Here is a 25,477-nt window from a genome sequence, read left to right on the forward strand (position 1 = left end):
AGTGATTCCCAGGACGTCTGGTGTGGTATATGTGATCTAGATCCTCTGTGATCTTATACGATCCAGCTAGAAGGTCAAAAGACCAGCATCTTTGAATGCTTCATACAAGCCTGTAGCCATCTAGCCAGCTTTTATATTTTTGGACTTGATTGGAAATTTGAGTTAGGCAGCAGAAGGATACAAGCCTCACTCTTGCTCTGAGCTCCAATCTGAAGAAAAAGAGCCAAATGAAAACTTCAACTTTCTGGGAACTTTAAATTATAGATATGGGAACAATGATGACGTTGGTTTATATTGGAAAATACAAAATGTTACCTTGAGGTATATAGCATGGAACCTGCTCCTGGGGAACAATATGGCAGTAACTGTTCTTGGATTCAACATGAAACAATATATACAGTCTTGCCTCAGTATCCGTGGGGCATTGGCTCCAGGAGCCCTCCCCGCCCCCGTCTCCCCTCATGGATACCAGAATCCACAGGTTCTCTGGTCCCTTAAATGAAATGCTGTCGCATTTACACCTAACCTATGCACATTCTCTCATATACTTTAAATCATCTCTGGATTACTTATAATAACTACTATGATGTAAACGCTACATAAATAGTTGTAAGTAGAAAGGAAATACTATGTAAATTGTTGCCAACCTGTGTCAAATTCAAGTTTTGCTTCTTGGAACTTTCTGGAATGTGTTTTCTCAAAAAATTTTGAACCGTGGTTGGTTGAATCAGCAGATTCAGAACCCATGGATACAGAGGCCAATTATATATGTACATATTTATAAACAAGTTTATTTCAGTGGAATTTGGTGGGGGGAGGACAAATAACATTAAACACATGAGCCCTGTTGGAGTGTTTGTACTGATCCTATTTGTATCTTGTTGATTTTTTCCCTCTTTTCCCGACAGCTTTTGGTTTAACTGAGTCTTTTTATTGCTCCAGTTTATCTCCACTATGGACTTAATAGATAAACTCTTAAAAATGTTAATGGTCTCCCTAGACAAGTTTCAAATATGCATCTTTAATATAACATAGCTTACCTGCAAATAATATTATGTCACTTAATGGGTAGTGAAACTTACAAGCGTATACTTCTAATTTCCTCTTTCCATCCTTTATGTTATTATTGTCTTACATGTTATAGAGCCCACAAAACATTTTTACTGTTTTTGCTTTAGATATTGATCTTTCAGAGTGGATAAAAATGAGAAAACTAAATATTTTATATTTACCTGTTTTTAGCATCTTTGGAGCTCTTTATTTATTTGAGTGAATCCAAGTTTCTGTCTAAAATTTTTCTGTCTGAAGAACTTCTTTTGACTCTTCTAGTGAAGGTCTGAAGACAAAGAATTCTCCCAGCTTTTGTTTTTCTGAAAGTCATCATTCTACCTTCATTTTTGAAAGATATTTTGGCTGGGTGTAGAAATCTGGGTTGAAAGTTCTTTTCAGTATGTTAAAAATGCCACTTCATTGTCTCCTTATTTCATAGTTTGTGATGAGAAGTAAGCTGTATTTCTTATGGCTATGCATTTGTCCTTGTTCTCTGGTTTCCTTTAAGAATTTTTCTTTATTTTCATCAGGTAGACTATGGTATGTCTAGATGGATTTGTGTGTGTGTGTGTGTGTGTGTGTGTGTGTGTGTGCGCACACGCACGTGCGCATGCGCTTGATATTCATCCAGTTCAGGGTAAACTTATATTCTTGGATCTAAGGTTTGATGTCTTTTATTATTTATGAAAAATTGTTGACCATTTTCATTACAAATATTTCTTTTCCCCCATTCTCTTTTCCTGTTTCTTTTGGGACTCTAATTACATGTCTGTTAGGCCTGTTGATATTGTATCACAGTTCTTGTTCCTCAGTTCGGTTTTATTCACACTTTCTCTTTGTGTTCCAGTTTACGTAGTTGCTATTAACCTTTGATTCTCTGAATCTTTCCTCAGCTGTGTTAAGTCTGCTAATGAGTCTATTGAAATAATTCTTCATATCTGATATTGTGTTTTGCCCCTTGAATTTCCACTTGATTCTTTCTTATAATTATTGTCTCTCATCAGTAATTACTCCATCTCTTCATGCATGCTATCTTTTCCACTAGATCTTTTAACATATTTTTTATATTTAAAATCCCTGTCTTATATTTCCACAGAGTCTGGTTACTTACTTCATCTCTAGGCAAAGGGTTGTTATTTCTTGAATATTTTATTAAAGGTGGACACCACGAGTAGAAACGTAGAGATTGTGGTTAATATTTGTGCCTGGGAATGGGCACCACTTTTGTTAGCCTGTTGAGTCAGGAATTGCACTGGGTTTGAGTTCCATTGTCGCTATGGTTACTTTCAAAGCATCAGATTCCTGAGTGGTGAGCTGGCACTGCCAAGTGCCTAATTGGGGGCTTTTTCTCAGTGTCGTTACTCCACTCTGAGCTGTCAGTCCTCCCTAAACACCTTTTCAAAAGAGGTGGCATCTCCCCCAGTAGTAGACGCTGTTGCTTGTCGCTCTGTGTTAAGCTTACACTGGAGTCAGAGTTGCTCTGTGATTCTCTTCCAGCCTAAGTCAAACCTTGAGAGTCTGCACAGAGTGGGGTGGGGTGTTCTCAGCATTCTCGCCCCCCTCCCAAGGTCATCAGGGTCTACCTGTGGTTGGCCTTTGAGGAGTGTTTGCTGACTGTCCCCTAGTGCTAGAAGACCATGGTCTTGGTGCTGATATAGCGTCTTAAGCTCATACTGGCTTTCCTGCCACACCCCACATGTAGACTTTCTTTTTTCGTACACCTTTCTCCAAGCTGCAGTGCCACTTTCCCTGTGCCCTGGAGGGAACAGGTTTTGCTGCTCCTCCCCCAGTGGTTTAACACTTTTGTTTCCTAAAAGTGAAATGTTTCAGGAAGTGCATCGGATTTCATGCCTCTCTCCACAGAAACATTGATATTTGGTGGTGATAAGGGAGAGGCTCACTCCAGGCTCCTACCATGCCCCCAGTATCTCTCTTAATTAGTCAATGGAGGCATGTGTAAGGAAGGGCAGACTCCCCTCTGTCTGGGGCCCTGAGCTACTGGAGACCCATGCTCAGGTACTGGCCATTTGCTAAAGTGTTAGCTGACGTATCATTGCCTGTGTGTGAGTTGGTCCTTTCTCTCCTGTGATCTGTCACAGTGACAGTTTGTGTGTCCTCCCTCTCCTTGAAGGCACTAATCCTTTGGAACTGATGTCACCTGGGTACCTGAAACCTCAGCTCCCTGATGAGTTCAAGAAAGGTTATGATTTTATAGTTCAGATTTTTCTCATTGTTAAAGTGGGAGTGAGGTTGTCATTTTACAGATTTCTATATCCCAAGTAGAAGTGGAAGTCTTTTTATAGGTTTTAAAATTGCTCTAGTTCAAGGCTAGATGAATACTAAAATTATTTATTTAGATTAACCATAGAGAAACTTTTCTTGAATGTCCAGTTTTTAAACAAAATTATCCATCTATCTGTAACTATCATCTATCTATCTAGTACACGTAACTTTAAAGTAGTGAGATAGGTTTCTTCATAACTGTGAACAAATTCAGAGATATTTACAGATAAATTATATAGAATTAAATGTAATATATATTTACATTACAAATACATTATTAGCAGAATAAACCCATGTAGTTGAGACAATCTCCCTGAAGAGGTTGCTTGAAATAGAAACTACTTATCTCGATTTTTGCACATAGCAGTGCTTGTTTAATAGTCATACTTTACATTACTAAAACCTTCTTTATTAAATTAGACTGGTATTGTGCCTGAGCTTACACATAGTTCTGTCTTGCTATGTTAGGAGATACTTAATTTCTGGGTCTTCAGGGAACCATATAAGACCTCATCGAATGGCATCTATGCCAGATTAATGTCATAAACCCAATGAGTGTGTTTGACCTCAAGTGAAAGGCTTCTGCAATTATTCAAGACTATTTAGTGCTGATATATGGCACTGAGTCCAAACAGCACCAAAATAATTCTATATATGAAAGGTTTTTTTGTATCACTGCCTTTCTCGAGACCTTTTTCCTCTCACACTCACTACTGGGAAACCCATTGGAGTTAACAAAATATTTCTAGAGTCTATGAGATATGACATTTGACCCCTGGAAGGCAAGTAAAATAGAGAAGCTACTGTGCAGTGTGAATTTCAGATGTCCTACAAAGCAGAAAGTTAGCTATTCTACTCTAAACAGTAGCCCAGCAGAGGACATGGTCTGATGTGGAAGCCATTCTCCCATGTCTAAGACTCTGGCCCTTTGATACAGAACATTATACAGATGGGTCAGAGCCTGGAACATGGAAGCTATGGCCATGACAGCCTCGTGTAAGAGAGAGAAAATGACAATTTTTTTTTTTCTATAAAAAGACAATAATATTGCAGTAGCACATTTATAATATATTTATTCTGAAAAAGAAAGGAGTTTGAATTAGTGATTTGTAGTTATTATGAAAAAACAATAAAAATTCAGAAAAAAAGTAAATATAGTAACTCTTTCATTGTTTGAAATGAATGCTTATCCTTTACAAGGTAGAGTCAAGTGGAGATTTTTTTCACATTTAGCATGCTTGCAACTTTGGTGTATTAATTGTCATTAATTAAAATGATTATTATAAAATAAATATAAAGTATTTTACTATTATCAGACTTAAAGTTTTTCTCAAATATTATATGACCTAGAGCTGACTGTAATATAATAGTATTTCAAATACAAGTTCAAAACTTATTATACATGATTAAGTCCTTCTCATATGTATTTAATTTATAGTTACGTGTATAATGAAAAATAATATTATATAGCATTATATAGCATGAATTTGATAAGATCTCACTCAAACAATACTCAGATGAATAAAAAATAGATTAGAAAAAAAGATAACCTGTCCGTTCTTCAAGTATTTGGTGCAACTTAAAATAAAAATAAGTATACAACAAAGAAATTATTAAAATAGAGAAAATTTTTAAAGGCAATTAAACTAAAGAGAAATATATTAATATACTAGCACCCTATATTAAAATAATTGGTATTGTTAGGCACTAAATTTAGCTTTAAATTTATGGCAATAAAAGTGAAAAAAAGAAATAGAATTTATTTAATTATCTTTAAAAAAAAGAAAATGCAGTAATTAAAAGAGATAAGTTCCTTGCTTGTTTGTATTCTAAAAAGTACTTATAATTTACAATTGAAGTTGTATTCAAAAAAGGTTTTCTAGAAAATTCAGAAGTGAACTTTATATGACAATCGTGTCAGTTTTTGATACAATGGTGAGAACATAGTATAGTGAACTGCATTAATTCCGGCAGGGGTCTGAGCTGATGGCCAACAGAATATTATCACTATAAAGCTATGTTTATTATGGGTGTGATTTTAAAACACTTGCATTCTGTTTGTTTTCAGTGATCAAGTAAGTACTACATTTCATTTCCTTTGTGGACTCATTTCAAAACAGGCATTCAGAAGGAAGTATGTAATGAGGATTAAAATTCTGGAAAATGCCTTAAGTTTTTGAAATGAAAAGTACTACACATTTTTAGTGAGATATTATCATAGTTGAATACTGACAGTTTGAAATAGCCCTCTACAATTATAGTAATCCTTATAAATGCATGCAAATTATTAATGCATGTTTTAATGACACTTTAATACTATATTAATAATACTAATAAGGTTTCTCAACTTGAATGGCGGGCATGAGTAAAAATCACAGGAAATGAAAGATTGGACAAAATAACACCTCATACACCCCTGGGTATATTTATGGAGATTTCATCTTGCGCATCCATGGAAGACAGCACTGTACCTCCACCAGAGTGAGCATCCTGTAAACCATGTCCATTCAGGGGTTTAATAAAGTTATCTTCTTGTATTTAACTCTATATCAATCATTTGTTGATCCATAAAATTTATCTAAGTGCTTTTATTTCAAAGAATCTCCTGAGACCGTTTCAACTCCTGCCTCCTATTTTTTTAAAATTTAATTTAATTTTTATTTTTTGCGGTATGTGGGCCTCTCACTGTTTTGGCCTCTCCCGTTGCGGAGCACAGGCTCCGGACGCGCAGACTCAGAAGCCATGGCTCACGGGCCCAGCCGCTCCGCGGCATATGGGATCCTCCCGGACCGGGGCACGAACCTGCGTCCCCTGCATCGGCAGGCGGACTCTCAACCACTGCGCCACCAGGGAAGCCCTCTGCCTCCTATTAAAATTGCTTTCAGTAACATCAATTGATAATTCATGTCTTCCTCATTTCATACCAAGTTCTAATTGCACCAAGGACCATGGAAGAGTTTAAAGTCTTGTATATCTTGACTTCTGCCTAACATCACAGAATGTTCCAGAGACCCTTCTGGTAATGTGAAGTCTCTCTTACAAGACTGTTCTGGGCATTCAGTAGTAACAGAACTTTGTTTGGTGGGTAACAAGAGAATCCCAGATTTATTTGGGGTTGAATGTAATTACACACAAAAAACTGGTAACTGATTAAAACTTTTCTCCTAACAGTGATGTTTTGGCGTTTTAACAAGTATTAAATTTAAGTGAAAGGTGCAATATAAACTACTTAATCCCTGGGTTCTTTAGTTGACTCTCTTCTAAAATAAAGGGATTGGAGTACAGTTTTCCTGTTGTCCTTGGATAGTCTTTGGTATTTCAGGCATTAATGGATTTGGGAAGGGGAAGCGTGGAGTGTACAGAACTGACGCTTAATCCTAAACTCTTCGGACCATCACCTACTGTCCCTGCCACTGAGTTAAGAGGTGGCTCCCAACATTAGCTCTGTATTTATCAGCTAGTCTCTGGTTGCTGCGTGAGAGGATCATCAATCACTAAAGAAACTCTGCTGCTACTCACTCTGCCCATTACTCAGAGAGTTGCCCGCATGCAAAGGAGTTTGGTTTCAAATGATCAGTTGTCACTTGGTGCATCCACCCTTGTAACTCATTTGAGACTCATCTCTTCTTGGTGATGATTGCCCCCTCATCCCTGTCCCCCGAAAATAAATTGTGGACGTCGCTGCATTCATCCCCATTTATTGGAGCATCTGCTATATGCCTGCTCTAGCCTCCATAGATAGAGTCATGATGAGACAACCATACGTGGTCTCTGCTGATGCAGAATTCATATTCTAGTGGCGGGGGCATAATATATAAGGAAACACCATGATGGTTATAGACTGTGTTAAGCACCTTGAAGCAAATAAGCAGTATTCTGAGGTGTAAAGTAACTGTGGTGCTCTATTTTTCATTGACAATATTTATTGAAGGGAGGGTGAAACAATGGACATTATTCAACCACAAAAAGACTTAAGGGAAATGCATTGTAGTCAAAGGAAACTATCAAGGGGTACCCCAGGTAGAAAGGCACCTATTGTACTCATGAAGCCGGAAAAAAAATAAATGTCTAGACTAGAGGGAGCCTTTTGGACAGTCAGAAGAGAGACAGGAAACAAAATTGAAAGAGTGAGCCAGAGAGAGAATGTTCCCCCCCTTGTAGCCCAGGATTTTATCCTGAGAACAGTTGGAAGACATTGAACAGTTTCCATCAGGGGAGTAACATCATCTGATTTATCCTTCAACCAGATCAATTAGGTTGTTGAGTAGAGACCCACTTGGACAGTGACAAGAGAGGGCGTATCCTCATCGGGTAAACAGATGTTGCAGTTGTCAACAGGCTCAGAGGAAGCTCAGTTCTGTGGCTCAGAGGAGGTGGGATGCAGGAGAAACAAGGATGTGAGATGCACATGGTAGGTAGAACTGACAGGTCTGCTGATGGATGCAGAGTGTGGACAAGGACGAAGTAAGAAGGCCCATGGGTTTGGGCGTCCTTACTAATGATAGGTCTGTTCCGAATTGTTATTTCTTCATGATACTTGGTAGGTTGTATATTTCTTGGGGTTTATCCATTTCTTCTAGGTTATCCATTTCATTGGTGTACAAGTGTTCGTAGTTTTTTTTTTTTTTTTTTTTTTTTTGCTGTATGTGGGCCTCTCACTGTTGTGGCCTCTCCCGTTGCGGAGCACAGGCTCCGGACGCGCAGGCCCAGCGGCCATGGCTCACGGGCTTAGTTGCTCCGCGGCATGTGGGATCTTCCCGGACCAGGGCACGAACCCGTGTCTCCTGCATCGGCAGGCGGACTCTCAACCACTGCGCCACCAGGGAAGCCCCGTAGTTTTTTTAAATGCCTATAATTTCAAAATTTAATTATTTGAGTCTTTAAAACTTTTTTCTCAGTCTATCTAAGGGTTTGTTGATTTTCTAGATATTTAAAAAAAATACTTTTGGTCTTGTTGATGTTTTCCATTGTTTCATATTCTCTACTTTATTGACTTCTCCTCTAATCTTTATTATTTTCTTCCTTATGCTAACTTTTGGTTTAGTTTGTTCTTTTTCTAGTTCCTTGAGGTATAAGGTTAGGTTGTTTATTTGAGATCATTTTTCTTTTATAATGTAAGCATTAACAGCTATAAACTTCCCTTTTAGTACTGCTTTTACTGCATCCTGTAAGTTTTTGTATGTTGTGTTTTTGTTTTCATGTCTCCAGATATTTGCTAAATTCTCTTGTGATTTGTTCTTTGACCTATTGGTTGAGTTTAAGATTGAGTTGTTTAATTTCCACCTATTTGTGGATTTTCTTTTTTTTCCCTCTGCTATTGATTTCTTGTTTCATTCTAAAGTGATTGATGAAAATACTTCGTGTGATTTCAGTTTTTAAAAATTTGTTTAGCCATGTTTTGTGGCCTAACATGTGGCCTATCTTGGAGAATGTTCCATGTACACCAGAGAAGAATATGTTTTCTGCTTTTTTGGATGGAGTATTCTGTATATATCTCTTAGGTCTAAATGGGCTTTAGTGTTGTTCAAGTCTTCTGTCCCTTATCTTCTATCTGGCTGTTCTCTCCATAACTGAAAGTGGGATATTGAAGGTTCATACTATTCTCGTGTTTGTGTCCATTTCTCCCTTCAGGTCTGTCAGTGTTTGCTTCACTTATTTTGCAGTTCCAGTGTCAGGTGCATATATATTTATTATTGTTTATATCTGCTTGGTGAATTGACCCTTTTATTATTATATAATGTCCTTCGTTGTCTCTTGTGACAGTTTTTGTTTTAAAATCTATTCTAAGTATGGCCATCCCTGATGTCTTTAGGTTCCTTTTTGCATGAAATATCTTTTTCAATCCTTTCCCTTTTAGACTATGTGTGTACTTAGATCTAAAATGAGTAAATGATAGATAGCATATGCCTGGAACTTTTTTTTAATCCATTCTGCCAATCTGTGTCTTTGTTTTCTGTATGTCTTTTAGCATTTTTGTCTCTATTTTCCTCTTACTCCATTTTTTTTTGTCTCATTGATTTTTTTGTAGTGACATAACTTCTCTTTGTGTGTATTAGATCGATGTTTTCGTTGTGGTTACACCTGCAATTACATAAAACGTCTTAAAGTTATAACAATCGGTTTTAAACTAATAATAACTTAAATCACATTTAAAAATTCTACTCCCCCCCCGAATTCATGGGATTGCTTCTCTTGACACACAATCCCTATGCTTTAATGAGACCTTATGATCTATTAAATCGAAGGAATAGAATAGCATTTATTATGTGGACTGAACCAGCCAACAGTTGACAGGTAAGAGAAAATATTTTTAGCTCCACATATACACTAAACTTCTTAGACAATGAATGAAAAAGTAGTGTCTTTTCTTTGGATACTTTTTCTTAATTAAAGGGGATTTCTTTACAGCTACTCTTTAATGTCAAGAAGATGTGTGGACATTGAACAATGTTGTATAGAAGTCTGAGTGTACAGGGTGACACATGTAGGTTTAGATCTATGTGATCATGACATTTGACATTTACTTCATCTATTGTCATCCTCCCATCAGGTCTCCGTAGGTGAAGTTGTAATTCTTTCTTCACCTGTTTTCTAGCACATTGTCTGACCTTTAATACAATTTTTGGATTATGGTTTACAGAGATTGTGAACAACACTTCTGTCTTAGGGTGTGCTTATGCAAAGGAATGGTTCTTTAATTGGTTACAATGAACAATATACTCAACAAATTTTTTCATTTCAAAATGAAGGAGTAGCCAATATATTCCTTATAGTGTTTATGATGACCTGTCATGTACCTAATGCTCATGTTTCTACATATCTGTTCTTCGACCTCTTTGCAGCTGCCAACTAATCCAACTCTATTGATCTCTCCATTTGGTCTGCTTTCCTCTCTCTTTGATTATTATATTCTTTATTGTTTTAAGCTGTCCAGTTGGAACAACATATTTTTTTTGAATTGTGAAGTTTGAAAACCATACACAATGCCAGTTGAAATGAGGACAATGATAAGTTGAAAAAAAAAGTGTTCAAACCTACTTTATATCTACAAAGGTCCTGCTTATCCTGCTCTAAATATTGGACAAAAAAAATGCATGTTTATCATGTGTTTCAGAATCATAAAGTATCTTTATCTTTTTAGTATTCTAAATTGTAGTTAGAAATTTTATGGCAAAAGTATTTTAAATGTATTTTTCTAGGATCAAATAAATGATATACAGTAGGAGTTCATGCCAATCTGTGATGGGAAAAAAAGGTGAAATTGAAATATAGTTGTAGTCTATTTTCTAAAGATATAAAGGAGAGGGAGATAAATTAGATTTATATCAATAAAAAAGTTAAAGATGTAAGTGATGGTATTTTTCCATATTTAGCAATTTTATCACTATGAAAAACCTCAAATGGCTTAAAATTCTGTACTAGGACTAAAAATTTTGTCACTTAATGCATATGGTGTTTTATAGTTTTTAGTCTATAGACATTTAAGGAAAATCAATTTCAGCTTACAAAAACATTATGCTACACCTCACACCTGCTCATCCTAGACAGAATCCATGTGTTTCATGGCTTGAAATTATCCTGTTTATATACGGTGGTGCCCATCCAGTGTAATTTCTATAGCATGATGTTCTCAAATGAACAATCTCACTGATGATGAGAAATAAAGACTCTTCTCTCTGTTTCATGTTCTCAGGTTCCAGGGTAAAGTGAGGCAAACTGGTGATTCTCAAACTTTAATGCATAAGAATCACCAGGGATGGTGTTAACAGGCAGATTCTGGTCCAAAAGTTCTGGGATACCGAAAGTGTGCATCTCTTACAGGCTCCCGCACTTACCATACTTTGAAAAGCAGGGCAGTGGAGGAAACTGACTGTTACCTCACCCAGGTGGGCAGGTGGGTCTGCACACCTGCACCTGGGAACCTTGGCCTGCCCATCTCACTTTGCTCTGCCTTGACCTTAATGTCAGACACCGGAGTCTACATTAAGGTTCTTGTGAGGATTAGAGCAACATGATGCAGCCAGGACAGTGACTGGCAAACAGTACTGTCTTCGTCCCTTGTCTCCAAGGGACTGCCTGTCCCTTGATTTCTCCAAATGCTGCCTGTCCAGACCCCAAGGCTGCCTCATGAGTCGACACCGCGTGGAGTGACACCAGCTCCTGCCCTCAGAGGCATCCTGTGCATACTGTTGTCCATCTGGAAATTCTTAATAATTTCATCTCTGACCTCGAAGTATGGTGGGGACCGTGAAGCATGCACACGAGCAGAGGAGATGTGCCAGCTGCAGTGGGTGCCCACAGGTGTGGACCCAGTCCTGAGGGCAGGGCAGGCAGCACGCGTCCTCATTGTGCACTGGGACCCACGATTGTGTGGCTGCATAGACCTGCCTTCATGTCCCGGGAGAACAATCTTCCCCTCCCCCAGCTCCTCCCCATTACTCAGAGTCCCAGTCAGTTAGTTAATCTGATTAGTTCCTTCATGTTAATGAAAAGAACAAGAACCAAAGTCTCAGTCCAAGGGCACGTGAAGGATTTTAAGCTGGTCTGCTCTGACGAAGTACTTCTCTCCCATTTCTCACCCTGGATTACCTATTAGTGCTTGGTAACTTGGGATGTGAGAAAAAGATGTACTAGAATCATGGAAGATTATTAGCAATCACCAAATCTTTAGCACCATTTCATTTTTGATTCTATAAAATACCACAGCTACATATTTTGATTATTCATATGATAAGGATTTATACAAATAAGTATCAATGTTAAATGGTCCTTGGCATTCATTGATCTGATATTCTAAGCTGAATTCCAATATTGTATGATGCATTTTAAAAAATTGTGTTAGTGTCTTAACTAAAGGCAATTCCATCTAGGAAAGTGCCTGATTACAGCTTTAGGGCCTGTAAATATTGGTCCTTTTTACCTAAAGAACAAACTGCTCATGAGAATTTTTTTTCATTGTCTTTAAATGAGAAAGAGAGATTGAATATAAAATATTTGTTCTCATATTATGTTTTTCCAGAAAGATAGAATTCCTGGATTCACACTTAAAATTTTTCAAAAAGACTGCTAAGTATGCTAGAAAAACAAAAAGCAAGAGAGCCATACCATGGGGATTTGCATATAATAGGAAACAGTTTCCTTGAAGACCTTTTCAAATGTGTATGCATTGGAATTGGAGTGTTTTACACTAAATATGGAAGTAACAAATTTTATTCTTTAAAGAAATTTCATTACACAGTGGAAACAAAATAAATTAATATTTAAGATTTAGCTCAAGCTGATTGAAAGTTCCTGTCTTCTTGGTAGACAAACAAAGCAGAGAGTTTTTGTTCATTTCTATAGGAGGAGAGCAATAGGAAAACGCTATTTTGCTATTCAAATGATAAGAATACTGTTCATTTTACGTAGCTTGTAAGTGTTTTTCTTTATGTTTCCCCAGCTGTGGGTCTTGCTGCTTGCCAAGAGCCAGCCCTTCCCAGCAACAGCATCAAAACAGGAGACCGATACATGGTGAACGATGTGCTGTCCTTTCAGTGCGAGCCTGGGTACACGCTGCAGGTACTTTGTTTTTCTATTTGAACTTTTGGTAGTAGAGGGGTTCAGCATGGTAATCCTCAGCCAGCTCACTTAAGACAAAGCCCTAGATTTGCACCCAGAGACCTCATCTAGTTTCTCTCACTCAGTTTGTGAATCAAAGTAGTCATATTAAACCATGCAGGGCTTCCCTGGTGGCGCAGTGGTTGAGAATCCGCCTGCCAATGCAGGAGATGCGGGTTCGTGCCCTGGTCCAGGAGGATCCCACGTGCCGCGGAGCAACTAAGCCCGTGAGCCATGGCCGCTAGGCCTGCGCGTTCGGAGCCTGTGCTCCGCAACAGGAGAGGCCACAACAGTGAGAGGCCCGCATACCGCAAAAAAAAAAAAAAAAAAATGTATACAGGTAAATTTAATGATGATGCGGAAATAGCTTCTAAATGATAAAGCATCCTTTTAAGGTTGAGCATATTATTTTCATAATACTTTTATTTCAAAATGTATATTCTCCCAATAACTAGATAAAATTCTAAGGGACAAAGCACTGACACAGTCTCCTTAACAGTCCTCTCCTGGCAACCCGATTATTGGGTTGGCTCTGAGTCCCATGCTTGTCCTGCATTGCAGACTCTTCTTATGATTTAGTTCAGTAAATCTTCAAGTGCCTACTTGTGTGCCAGGTAAATATGGTCCTCAAGTAATAGGGTTAGATACTTCAAGAAATGTTCAGCAGAAGTTTTTATAGTCTTTTTTTAAATTAAATTTGTTTATGTAAAGTTTTAATAAACATTTTACAAACCAATGTATAGCAACATGAGTCATGTTTCTGTTATTTTCTGGGTTAGCCACAAATAAGCATACTCGCAGAACAGTTTATCTGTGTCCTCTAGCATAATCCACATATACTTCTCCCTGTCAATAATGAATATTGAATTCTAAACATGTATATTCCAAAGCCCAACAGACATATTAACTCCCTAGGTTTCTACACTTCAGTTAATTCAGGTAATAGAGTACTTTTTGCTGTATGTTCATTACAACACTGAAACTGATAGTGTTTCAAGAACATTATTTTTAGTTGTATTCTGTAAGTGACTTAAATAAAAGCTGGCGTACTCGTCAGAAAGAGGTTTCACAGATACAGCAGTGAAGTGACAGCATTGCTTACTGTCCCGTTTCTGTGTGCTGGCGTAAGTATCTTGCAGAACGGAGACCAGTTAGAGCAGCAGCAGCAAACGCGGGAAGCTGATGGCCTGCCCGCCGAGTGCTTCCCGTGCGGAGCCTGTGTTACTCTCAGTTAACCTCATGGTGTGGCGCTGGGGGCACATCTTTCCCTAATGGGGAAGGGGAGTGAGCCAGTGCCTGAGACGAGGGGTTGGGCAGGCGAGCTGGCACATCTGGAGGGACCACCTGCAGAAACCAGCCTGCGTCTTACGTTTGAGAAAATGTCAGTGAAACACCTAACACACTTCAGCAAACGAAAGCCAGTGTAGCTATTGTTATAAACAAACATCGGCAGATAAAGCCGCCTTCATCAAAGCAACCTGCGTTCATAGGTCTCGGTGGGTATCACAGTAATTGCTTTCACTCTGCAAAAACGTGGGCAGAGACTCGGAAAGTAGAACAGGAGTTACTGAAGAAGCTTTGCCAGAACTTCTTCCATGGAAACAAGCTTTTAACCAAGCACGTCGAGGCCTTTTCAACTGATTCTTTAAGACAGAAACTTCCTATTTCACGTGTTACAGCAAAAAGAATTATAAGTCACATCCCAGGGGTTTCATTTAGAGGAATACCTTTCTCTATACTGACGACGTTTTTACGCTTTTTGGGTTTTTTTTTTTACTTCTTTATAAATTGACTTAAACCATGTAAATATCATGTTGTCTCTCCTCTCCCAAATCCCCACACGTTAACACTTTCTCTCACTCACGTGTGTTCATCTTTCTACACATTTATGACAGCACTTTGCAGTTCCTGTCAGCATCCTTTTATAAGGAAGACTTCTATAGCCCTCAGAGAAGAAACTAGAAAGGGTTATTTAGTAAAGACATTTCTTACAGTGAATTGTTTAATATGCTGCTTAGAGATAAAAGCCTGCAGACACACATCTGTAGAGTCCAGTCAGGCCACTTAGCTCTGGTTTTCAAATGCAAACTAAGATTTTTTTTCTTTATAACAGTTTAAAGCATTGAATTTACAAACTGTGACTGTCTCTCATTCACATGAGTTAAAAAGGATTCTGGACTTTTTAAAAAGTTGCTAACAACTGGGAATTTTGCTAACACATTAGTATATTTGGAATGACAGCATGCATAAATTACATATTATTCATGAAAAGAATTGTTCCTTTTATGCTTTACCTACAAATATCTGTAAATGCATCTGCCTAGTGAGATTCAGGCATAAAGTGGAAGAGACAGGACACATCAAATGTCAGTCCCGGATGCCTGACTGATTAATGATTTCCTTCTCTCTAGATTTGTTTTACTGTTCTTTTAAAAAATGAAAAACGAAAATTCCCATTTGAAGCTAGTAAATAAATACACAGATTCCTGTCTTGTTTTGGATCCATTATAAAAATTTCAGCTGGAATCACTAGCAGGAAAGGTCTTTGCTGAAATCAATAGCAGAATGTGACCTAGATTGGTCATAAATGACCGTTTGATTGGTAGTTGTCCATAAATATCTTTAAAGGCTTTTGTACTTTATGTTTGTCCAAAATTCAGAAAGAAATTTATTAAAGATAACGTAATAGATCAGAGAAGGAGGAGATACAGAGCATGAAATTTGGCAGGAAAGCATTATCCTGCATGTCTTCTTTAAGTATAAGTGTAGTCTTCCTTTACTGTAACAACTTTTAAGAATATTAGGAAGTAGGAGAAAATGAGTTTTGTGGCACATGAATTGAGTATGAAACCTTCCTAAGCTTGGGCAATCGGTTTGTCATTGATAACTGCCTTAGTGCAGATTCTTGTTTGATGCGTTCCCAATACGGCTGGGATTATTTAACATGAATTAAAGATTTGGTTTTCAACTGCCTCTATGCCAATTTTGTTTGGTAAATGGAAATTCACAAGATAGGTATGCATGGCACATAAAACCACCAAGTCACAATAAGGAGAAAAGTCAAAATGAATAGTCTGCACACAGAGGTGCCCGTTCACTACCTTCTCTTTCATCTTAAAAGAGATTTTAGCACGAAACACTGAGACTTTAACCTGCTGCTGTTTAATTTTTAAAAGAGTAATAATAGGACAGATGTTTTGATGGTTGAAATCTTTATATATTTAGAGGATAAAGAGACCCTGAATGATGAGGATTAATTTCATCGAGACATGTTAAATTGACAGCCGTGAGGCTGTCTGATAATAAAATGAATATTGTCTGCCTTTTTCTCCAATAAAGGAAGAACTGACCCAGTTCTTTGCTGAACCGTTAAAGGTCATGTGAGTTGCACTTGAACCGTAGGCAACGGTGAAAGTTAACCTTTGTATGAGCAGATTACTTACCTTTGGCCCTTCAGATCAATACCTAGTATTTCCTAATCATTTTCAGCCTCTCAGACCAAAAGCTGTAACTTTTGATGATTAAAAAAAAGACTGACTTTGACCAATTCAGTTCAACATTGTGAGCATTAGGGAAGCGTCCTGGCAGAAATAAAGACCGTTGAAGGGGACATTACAAGATTTTGATTTCAGTGACAAGAAACACAGTGATTATGGATCTTTTTCTATTTTAATTCCAAATATGAGATTCATTAACACACATTAGTAGATTTCATGAGTTATGATTTTTTTGCATTTGTAATTAAATCAAAAATGGAAAACCAAAGAAAGTACAGTTGTTCTCACAAACATTTAAGCCTTAAATACTCTATGTTCAGTCAGTTATGTGAGTTTTATTTCATTTTCTCTTGAACAGGGCCGTTCCCACATCTCCTGTATGCCAGGGACTGTTCGTCGTTGGAACTACCCATCTCCCCTTTGCATTGGTATGAACATGCCTTCCGTCATTGGGTCTCTGAGCAGATTATCAGTAATGTAATGGTGATCTCCTTGAGCCACTTTTGAGCTTCAAAGATGCACTTTTAAATTCCTTTCAAACATTTGTTACATGATGATAACATAATAATGCTGCTATTGGATTGGACAAGCATCTTCTCCCCCTGGATGTGGTTCCTCAGCTTTTCCAGCATCTCTGGACCAACCGACAGGGATTAGATGCAAGACTGCTAGCTCGAGGCACATGCATATCAGAAGCCAGTGGATTAATTCATGGCAAGAATGAATGTAGCTGGTCTGAGAGTCTGAGAAGGGTTCTGTGTACACCTTTAGCCTCAGGAAAATCACATTTCCAGAAACAAAATTGAGAAGTACCAATGAGTGATGTGAAGTTGGAGGGACAGTATTTTATAACAAAAAGTATTTGATATCAAGGCAGCTGCCCTTGTGGAGGGACTCACTGGGACTGGGATTCAGGCATAGAACATCCTGTTTTATTTTTATTTTTAAATAAAAAGATATTTATTTTAAAATTTATTTTTAAATGAAGAGCTTTCCCTTAAACGTGGGAATTTAAATATTTTAAGCTTTGAAATAAAATCAACTCACAGTGGGTATTCAATCAAATGATAGGTCATTGCTGACACTCTGTATTATGTGAGGAAATGTTTTATTTGAATAGTTTACCTATATTAGCCAATATAATTAATTGTATCTTTTATTTTACATGTTTCATATATTAGCAGATGTCAAAGATGCATCAACTTCCATAACACTTGCTTGCTCCTAATTCCTTACAAGGTATAGAGAAAGCTTTTTCATTGGAAAACTCACAAACATCCCACAATAAATTTCAAAGACTTATTTGAGAGATTGTAAGTTTTTTTAGCTGTTAGCTTTAGATTAATCCAAGCTTGGGGATTTTAGGACTAGAAATCCAAGAAGAGATACTATTTTACTAATAAGTTCTTGGAAATCTCAAGTCCTGATTTTTTTTTTTAATAATCGTACTAATGAAGACAATTTACAGCAAAACACTTCTCTACAAGTTACTGGGTGTCAAGCATCACTCCCAGAGCTTAACCGATATTAACTAAATTGAACATCATGACAAGCCTCAAGGTGGCCAAGCCGTTTGCCAGGGCCCTGCACCAAGCTGGCCATTCCCTGTATCATGGGATCCCTGCAGCGGGACATGGCCTGTGCCCTGGAGTAAAAATCCCATATATTCTTCGCAAAATATCAGGAATCTGTATAAAATAAGATATATAAACCCAATTAAAACCCCAAGATCCCTGGTTCTTTTATAAAAATAAGCACCTTGTTCTTTAGCCATACCATTGTATCAAAAACTCTTTGAATATGCTGTTTAACCATAAGAAAGGCCCTGGCATGGAGGGGTTTCCCCAGCAGGAGGCAGGAGGCAGGCTACCAAATGATGGTGGACAGATGAGCGCCGTGAAGAAGGCTGAGACTTGAGGGTTATACTGAAAATCTTGGTGGGATCATTGGACAAATGTAAAATAAGAGAAGCCCACTGATGGAGTTTTTAAAATATCACAGAGGAAAAAAGATTGATACACAGCTTTGGGGGGCTCTGTTTGTACGCCCATCCAATGGTTCTTGTCTTTTGAGATGAACAGAAGAATGCGATCACATACAGTGACAACTAAGTACTCAAGGAATTAGGTTATCATCCTTGTCTGGCAGGAGGTGCACCCAACATCGAGAGCCCCTTCTCTCTCTCCCAGGACAGTGATGGTTGTCCTGACGTAAAGGTGTGAGTATCGATGACAACTCAGAACCTGAAAGGCAATCGGATGCCTCACCAAAGTGCATTAAACTGATCAAGCTTTACTGGGAGCCTCTGTGGACCAGAAGTAGATTAGCTGAAGACCTGTCTTTGTCCTTAAGCAGTGGACACTCAGGAGGGAGAACCAGACCCATAAGTAACTGAAGGGCATCACATTATGTATGTGCTGAAATGAGGTGCACATTCGTTCCTGAAGGCTTGCTTCTAGGTAGCGCGGTCCCATAGCGTGGGGGGAGTGAATTGTCCTTGCTGGAAAACAGTGACACGCGGCACTAACTCCCCTTGTCCGCCGACAGCGACCTGCGGGGGGACCTTGAGCAGCATGGGGGGCGTGATCCTGAGCCCGGGCTTCCCGGGCACCTACCCCAGCAACCTGGACTGCACCTGGAAGATCGCCTTGCCCGCTGGCTACGGTGAGTGAGACGCCGTAATTCCTCAAAAGTCAACTTTCAAATTTTTATCGTGGAAAGGACTCGGCTGAGCGAGAAGTGGGCCTATTCTGTTGACATAACTGTGTCTTTAATTGAAAGTGGCTTACAGATTTAAACAAGCTTTGGCAGAATAACTTTGAGGACAGAAAGTTACTTGAAAAATCAATGCAGCCGGGCAAGCCCTTTCAAGGCAAATTAAAATAGTTGAAGGATGATACAGTAGGCACATGACGTGCAAAATGTAGCATCCCTAACTCAATTATCAGTCTCTTTATAACACTGTCTTTTATAATGTATCACTGGAATTCAGTAATGGTGGTAGTGTCTTTTGAACAATTTTTAAGGTTTTTCTCAGGTTATGACTCATTCTAGTATTCTATAAATTTTTGTTGTTATAACTTGCATTGATTTAAGTTTATGAAAATGGCTTTTTATCATATTTAGTTATGAACTTTCAGGTTACCTACCTGAAATAGTTCATAATTTTAATTGTTACGTACACTAAAATCCCATTCTGGCCTGCTTCAGAAATTCACAGTCTGTGTGAAATTTTGATTCCCTATCATGCCTTTCCTTGTCTGCCTCATGATGTCCTTATATTTTAGTTCATTAATTTGGGTTTTCCCCACCTGTGATTTTCTCAAAAGTACACAAGGGGTGCCAAATTAGATACTCACAGAATGTCCCAGAATGTCTCAGAGTAATTGAGTACTTATGAATGTTAGTTGAGTGATGACTGAACATAAGCATAAGTGGAAATCGTTGCCCTAGAAGAGGATTATATTTTTTAAGTTTTCAGAGCTCTTGCCTTAAGAATCTGTGCCAGGGAGGCAGCAGGAAAGGGAGGGTCCACCTTCTCAGCTGAAAGCCGCCAAGAGGGCGGTGGGCGTGAGGCCGCCAGGGCAGGGGGGAGCGTGGAAGGGCCCCCCGCACTGTGGAGAACACACGTGAGGTTCATGTCCACTGAGTTCTTGAAGGGGCCACCAGAGCATGGGGATAAAAAAGGCGAGACAGTTCACAGAAGGTTCACAGAGGCGCTCTATTTCTTCCAGCTTCTTTAGTTTTGTTTTTTAAATCCTGAACTCTCTGAACATAGAGGCCGTAATTGTGCTCTGTGGTAGACGGAACAGAAGCCTTTGCCTTTAACCAACAGTGGCTCGGCTCTCCTCGAAGGCTGGTCTGTTTTCTCACCCTGGGGGTCTGAGGATCTGGACATGGTTGAGCCGGTGTTTGGGGTCCGGTGTCAGGATCGGAGGCGTAGGTGACCCCGGAGGTTCCAGCAGGGTCCTGGCGTCTTGAGGGGCACAGGCTTATGAGGCGAGTAGTGATAGTTCACTCAAGCCGCTGCGCCGAGTGAACCTCCAGGAACCTTGTCTTCCTCACCTCTCAAAAGGAAGTAACCGCACAGGGTTCCGTGAGGATTCACCGAAACAGCTCGGGCGAGAAATCTAACACCGGGCTTGGCATGTCGTAAACAACAACAGCAAAAAGCTAGCTGGTTTTTAAATTGTTGTTGCAAATAGTTCCCACTTTTCTTTCAAAACCCCGTTAGAAACATTTTACTCATGAATGGATATACACAGTTTGTTCACTTATTTTCCCAACTTTGCTGTTCTGTGATTTGAGAAGGCTATCGTTTGGCATATTTCCGTATGTTGCTCACTCACTGATAAACCAATATTATGCAAGACAGTAATTCAGGAAAACAAAAAAAAGAACGGTTAGATTGTCTGACTTCATGATCATGATCTATGAACCTAAAAAAAAATTATTTGAAGAAAGGTCAAAATTTTTAAAATATTTATGAAATATTCCAATTACTTGTCTTTAAAATCTGCGATATTGCCTAATATTGGGCTTTAAAAAGCATCCTGAAGAATAAGCAAAAAGAAACCGTATGTCTTAAATCCTAACTACATGCAAAATAGTATGACTGTCCCTAGCTTTTTAGAATAGATGTAGTTATGCTTCGGAATAATTTGCTACAGATTAAATCTAAGTACCACCAGGTTTGTCTGTGATAAATTTTATAATCTATAAATATACTTCTAAACATGAAATTATACATTTAAATTTAGGGAAGAGGCACATACATTCCTGTTTCCTGGATTGTCAGTTTGGGTTTGGGTTGCTCAGGGTGTTAAGGATTATTGTACTAGTAATTACTGTACAGGTGACCTCAGTTCCCCCAGCCACCCTGAAAAACACACGTATCCAGAATATGAGACGTCAGTGCCTTTTCTTGAAAAAGAATAGGTTAGATGCCTTTCATTCATGGAGGATTTTATTGCTGTGTTTTGGATCTTCCCATACGACTGAATATGCATGGGACCACCTGATAGATACCCGACCCATTCGTTAAGCAGCTACCAGCTCCGTCAAATAAGTCTTCTGATTAATCCTTCCGTCCCACATGCATGGACCAGTCAATAGCTTAATTAAATAGACAGAGTGCTTGGTTGCTCTGGCATCACGTGAAAGCCACCTTGGTCTCCCCTTGCTAATTACGCATCTCCCCGGCAGCTATTTCCTGCATCCAGTCCCTTTGAGGGCCTGCAACCAAGGGACTCTGTCTAAGCAGTGGGCAGTGTATATGGTGGCTCCTCACGTCTTTGAGCTCTGAGGTTAGCCGAGTAGAAATCCTAGTTCTTTCAGTGACGGATGGTATGCATTTGCCCAAGTTATCAACATGTTTTTGAACCTTTGTCCCTTGTCTTTAAAACGAATACAGTCAAGTATCATTCTCTCACAGCTGTTCGGAAGTAATGCAAACGCCGGGCATAGAGAAGGCGTTACTTAACTTTTAACTGCTTTTGGTTTCTAAGCCAAATGCTCTAATGATTTCTATGTTGTTTTCTTTCCTTTCCACAAATTTGGGTTGCTGTTTTGTGTGGCTTTGGCATGAGCTCAATCACCACAGGACTTCTGTCTCTATTTTCTTGAAAATTTCTAAAGGCATAGTTAACAGAAATGAAATCAAGTTTTTCTGCTTTACCATTACTTTTTTTTTAACATCTTTATTGGAGTGTAATTGCTTTTTATATTTAAAACCCACTGCACTTACACCGCACACCACGAGGTCCAAAGTGGCCATGCCTTTAAACCATCTAGAAGTGTAAGGAGGATGTAAAAGACTCTTCAGACTATCCATGGAATTCTAAAACTATTAACTCTTTTGCTATACGTTTATTATGCACAGAAGATATAAAATAGAGCACTTTACTATTCACAGGTTCTGTCAACTAAGAAACGAGAGTTTAACTCTGAAGCCATGGTCAGGTTACTATTCAAAGTTATGTCAAAATCCAAAGTCAAAATTTTTTCTGTGGGTGCTTTTTACTGACACTTAATTTTCAGTGTGTAATGACAATCGGTGTAAATTCCACCCAAGATGGGCATTCAGACTGGTTTTCTTGTTGCAATGACACATTTTTGGTATTCTTTGAGCTAAGAAAAGAATAACTAGGATACGCTTATTTTAATCCCTTCATTTCGGCTTCATGATGTCAAACTGGACACAATTTGCTGAAAATTAGGTAGCTAAAAATTCCATTCTAAACCAGATTAGAGCTGGGCTTGGTTCTATTTCCTGATATGTATTAGGTAGTTTGATATGTGGCTGGATAGATTATCCTGCCTAATATGCTAATTTTTTCCATAAAATTATAATTGTCGTAATTCCATTTCCATTTCAAGTTTAATTCCAAATCCGTAAAAGGCCGTGGTCACTATTTCCTTTGCTTTGGGGATATTGGACAGCTTTCCTTTTTTTTGCCCCTTGATCTGCTTGCTGTCTCTCATTTCTTTCTTGACGGGGTCATTCTGTGAATTTCAAAGTGTGTCTCTGGATGAATACATCTGACGTCTGCATATGCTTATCTGAAATGAGACTATTTTAAGCCATTTCCCTGCTATTTGATTTTATACCTAAAAAGAGAATACGTTTTTTAAGTGTTCTAATCTTGCCCTAGTTTCACATCCTATCTGATACTTTTAAAGGACATAAATAGAAATGTCAGTAATTCAACATTCGTTTTTGATTGTTATTGTGTCAGCTTCTGTGTTCTTCCTCCTGGTGAAGAATGTGACGGGTGTTTATGAAACTCTGTAGACCACAGGGGTTCCGTGGCCTGGATGTAGCCACCAAAAAAATGAAATCCATTAGTATAGTTTATTAATTAGCTACAAAAACCTCTTTTTCTTATCAGATTTGTGGACCAGGCCACAAAAGAGACCTGTATTTAATTCAGCAGTGGGTGAGGGAATAGATAAGATACTGTTGCGTGACTTAGGACGAGGTTCAACTGTCACAGGAGACAGGTCCGAGTTGAAGGGCTGGGAACCACTAGCCCTGCCTGCTCTCCTTCCTGCCTGCTCTCCTTCCTTCTTTGCTTTCTCCCCGTCTCTCTCTCTCTTTCTTTTTCTCTCTATCTCTCTCAATCCTTCTCTCTTTCTTCTTTTCTTGCTTCCAAATTTCTTTTGACCAAACGTATTAGCTCACTGATGTCTCTTCAACACTTTTTAATATTTGCAGAAATGTTTTAAATTTATAGGTTTGTTGCATGTTGGTTGTCTGTTGTGCCTAGTATTACGATGGGCAGGACGGCCACAGGCTGGGCTGTTCCTTCTCTGGCTGCTCATGTGTCGCCAGTACATATGTTTGGACCATATGTTACAAATTGAATTACTGCTTCCAAAAAGGATTCCAAAGTTTGGTTGCCTTGTTAAAGATGTTTCACTGTAAGTCTTTTGTCTGCTTTTCACTCTCTCGGTCTCTTTGTGAAGTATTCCACATTCTACTTCTTCCAATCTTCTCTATCAAACTAGGTTGGACAATTTTAATACAAAATTATTTTCTCCAAAAAAGTTGTAATATTTTTAACATGGTGACATCATTAGCTTTTGACTAGCGCATTTTCACGCTAAGGCAGAGAACGCGAGGGCTCTGTCCGTTGGAGTTGGTGTCCACCCAGCTCTGCCTCTCCCTGTGGTACATGGGACGAAACACCCAGCCTTTCTGAGCCTTAGTTTGCTCACCTGTGAAATGACGGTCATAGCAGTGATTGCCTGATAAACTGAACCCCAGGCGTGACAGGTGGCCGTACCCCCTGCCCGACCAGGAAGGCCATTGTTTACTCTTTTGCTCCTCCTCCCGGGGTTGTCTTCGTAATTGATAAAATTGTGTTTCTTGGATGGTTTTAAATTTTATTGAGTACCTTTAGGTTGTTCTTTCCTATTACTCTTTGCATGAGCTTTTCTTCTTCTTCTTCTTTTTTTTTTTTTTTACTGAATTAAGGCTTTTGATACCTGCGTTTTCCATCAATACTAAGTAGATATGTTGCTTTAAATTCTCTAGGTATTTACACTTAAGTAAGGTAACCCATGTTAACATGATCTTTAATATGATAATTTTAATATCTTTAATTTCCTAAAACCTAGGAAACATCAAATATATTAGATGAAAAGGAAAAAAATAAAGCTATTTTTATCTATCAACAACAGGAGAAGAGTAACACAAAATAAAGCTTTCTTCATATGTTGAGAGAATGATCTACAATAGCTGTTGGTATTCTCAGTTTAGCCTTTACAAATCTAACTTAATTGCCTGGATTTATGCAAAAGCTAATGTCTTTGGCATTCTAAATAAACTTGAAAGTGAATTAAAATATTTCAGACACAGTAGTCAATTCAATTTTCAAAAATACCACAATGCCATAGCAAATAACTCTAAATTATTTTGATTTTCTTCTAAGTTATCACTGTAGTTTAACTGAGACACCCAGATCAGTATGATACTAGCAATATGGGTCCTTCAGACAGTCTTGGTAGCTTGCCCTGTGCCAGGCTGTTAGATTGAATTGTGAGAGCTAGAGGGGGGTTGATCCGAGTGGGTTTCTTGCAAACATCAGTAATTTGTTTTGCAGGCACTACACAACTGAAACAATCACTTACCAAACTAAGAAATTTCTCGTGCAGTGGTATGCCCTTCCATTTAAAGGCCACTTTTAAAGATTGTTGCATTTTGTTAGATCTGCATTGGCTTCTTCCTTGATAAAGCCACAGATTAAGGATGATTTGACGTACGATTACAACCTTGTGTCTCTGGTTGTGATGATTATAATAGCAGCTGGACAAAATCACTGCCATATGTATGGATATCAGTCACCATTCTAAGACTTATACCTGCGTGTCTCTGTGATGCAATGCTGGTAACACCCGTATTTCACAAATAAGTTGACTTAGGGGCATTTACTACGTGGACAAAGGTCACACAGCTAGTAGGTAGCTGAGGTGAAACTGAGCCAAGGATCATTGTAATTCACAAAGGGTGTGCTCCACTCGGCCTCCTCGAGAGATGCTGTTTGGGG

At 38.6% G+C, this 25,477-nt stretch overlaps 1 protein-coding gene across 4 annotated transcripts in view; it reads left to right on the forward strand.

Annotated features, from left to right (window-relative positions):
* CSMD1 (CUB and Sushi multiple domains 1) overlaps positions 1–25,477 on the forward strand; it is a 1,661,506-nt gene that overhangs the window by 1,505,676 nt on the left and 130,353 nt on the right. For all 4 annotated transcript variants that reach the window (XM_067022449.1, XM_067022447.1, XM_067022448.1 and 1 more), the window contains exons 38-40: positions 12,773–12,891; positions 16,786–16,855; positions 18,975–19,091. In XM_067022449.1, coding sequence (XP_066878550.1) covers positions 12,773–12,891; positions 16,786–16,855; positions 18,975–19,091 — 306 coding nt within the window. The remainder of the gene's footprint in view (positions 1–12,772; positions 12,892–16,785; positions 16,856–18,974; positions 19,092–25,477) is intronic.

This window comes from Kogia breviceps, chromosome 20 (genome assembly GCF_026419965.1).
Source record: "Kogia breviceps isolate mKogBre1 chromosome 20, mKogBre1 haplotype 1, whole genome shotgun sequence".
Classification (NCBI taxonomy): domain Eukaryota; kingdom Metazoa; phylum Chordata; class Mammalia; order Artiodactyla; family Physeteridae; genus Kogia; species Kogia breviceps.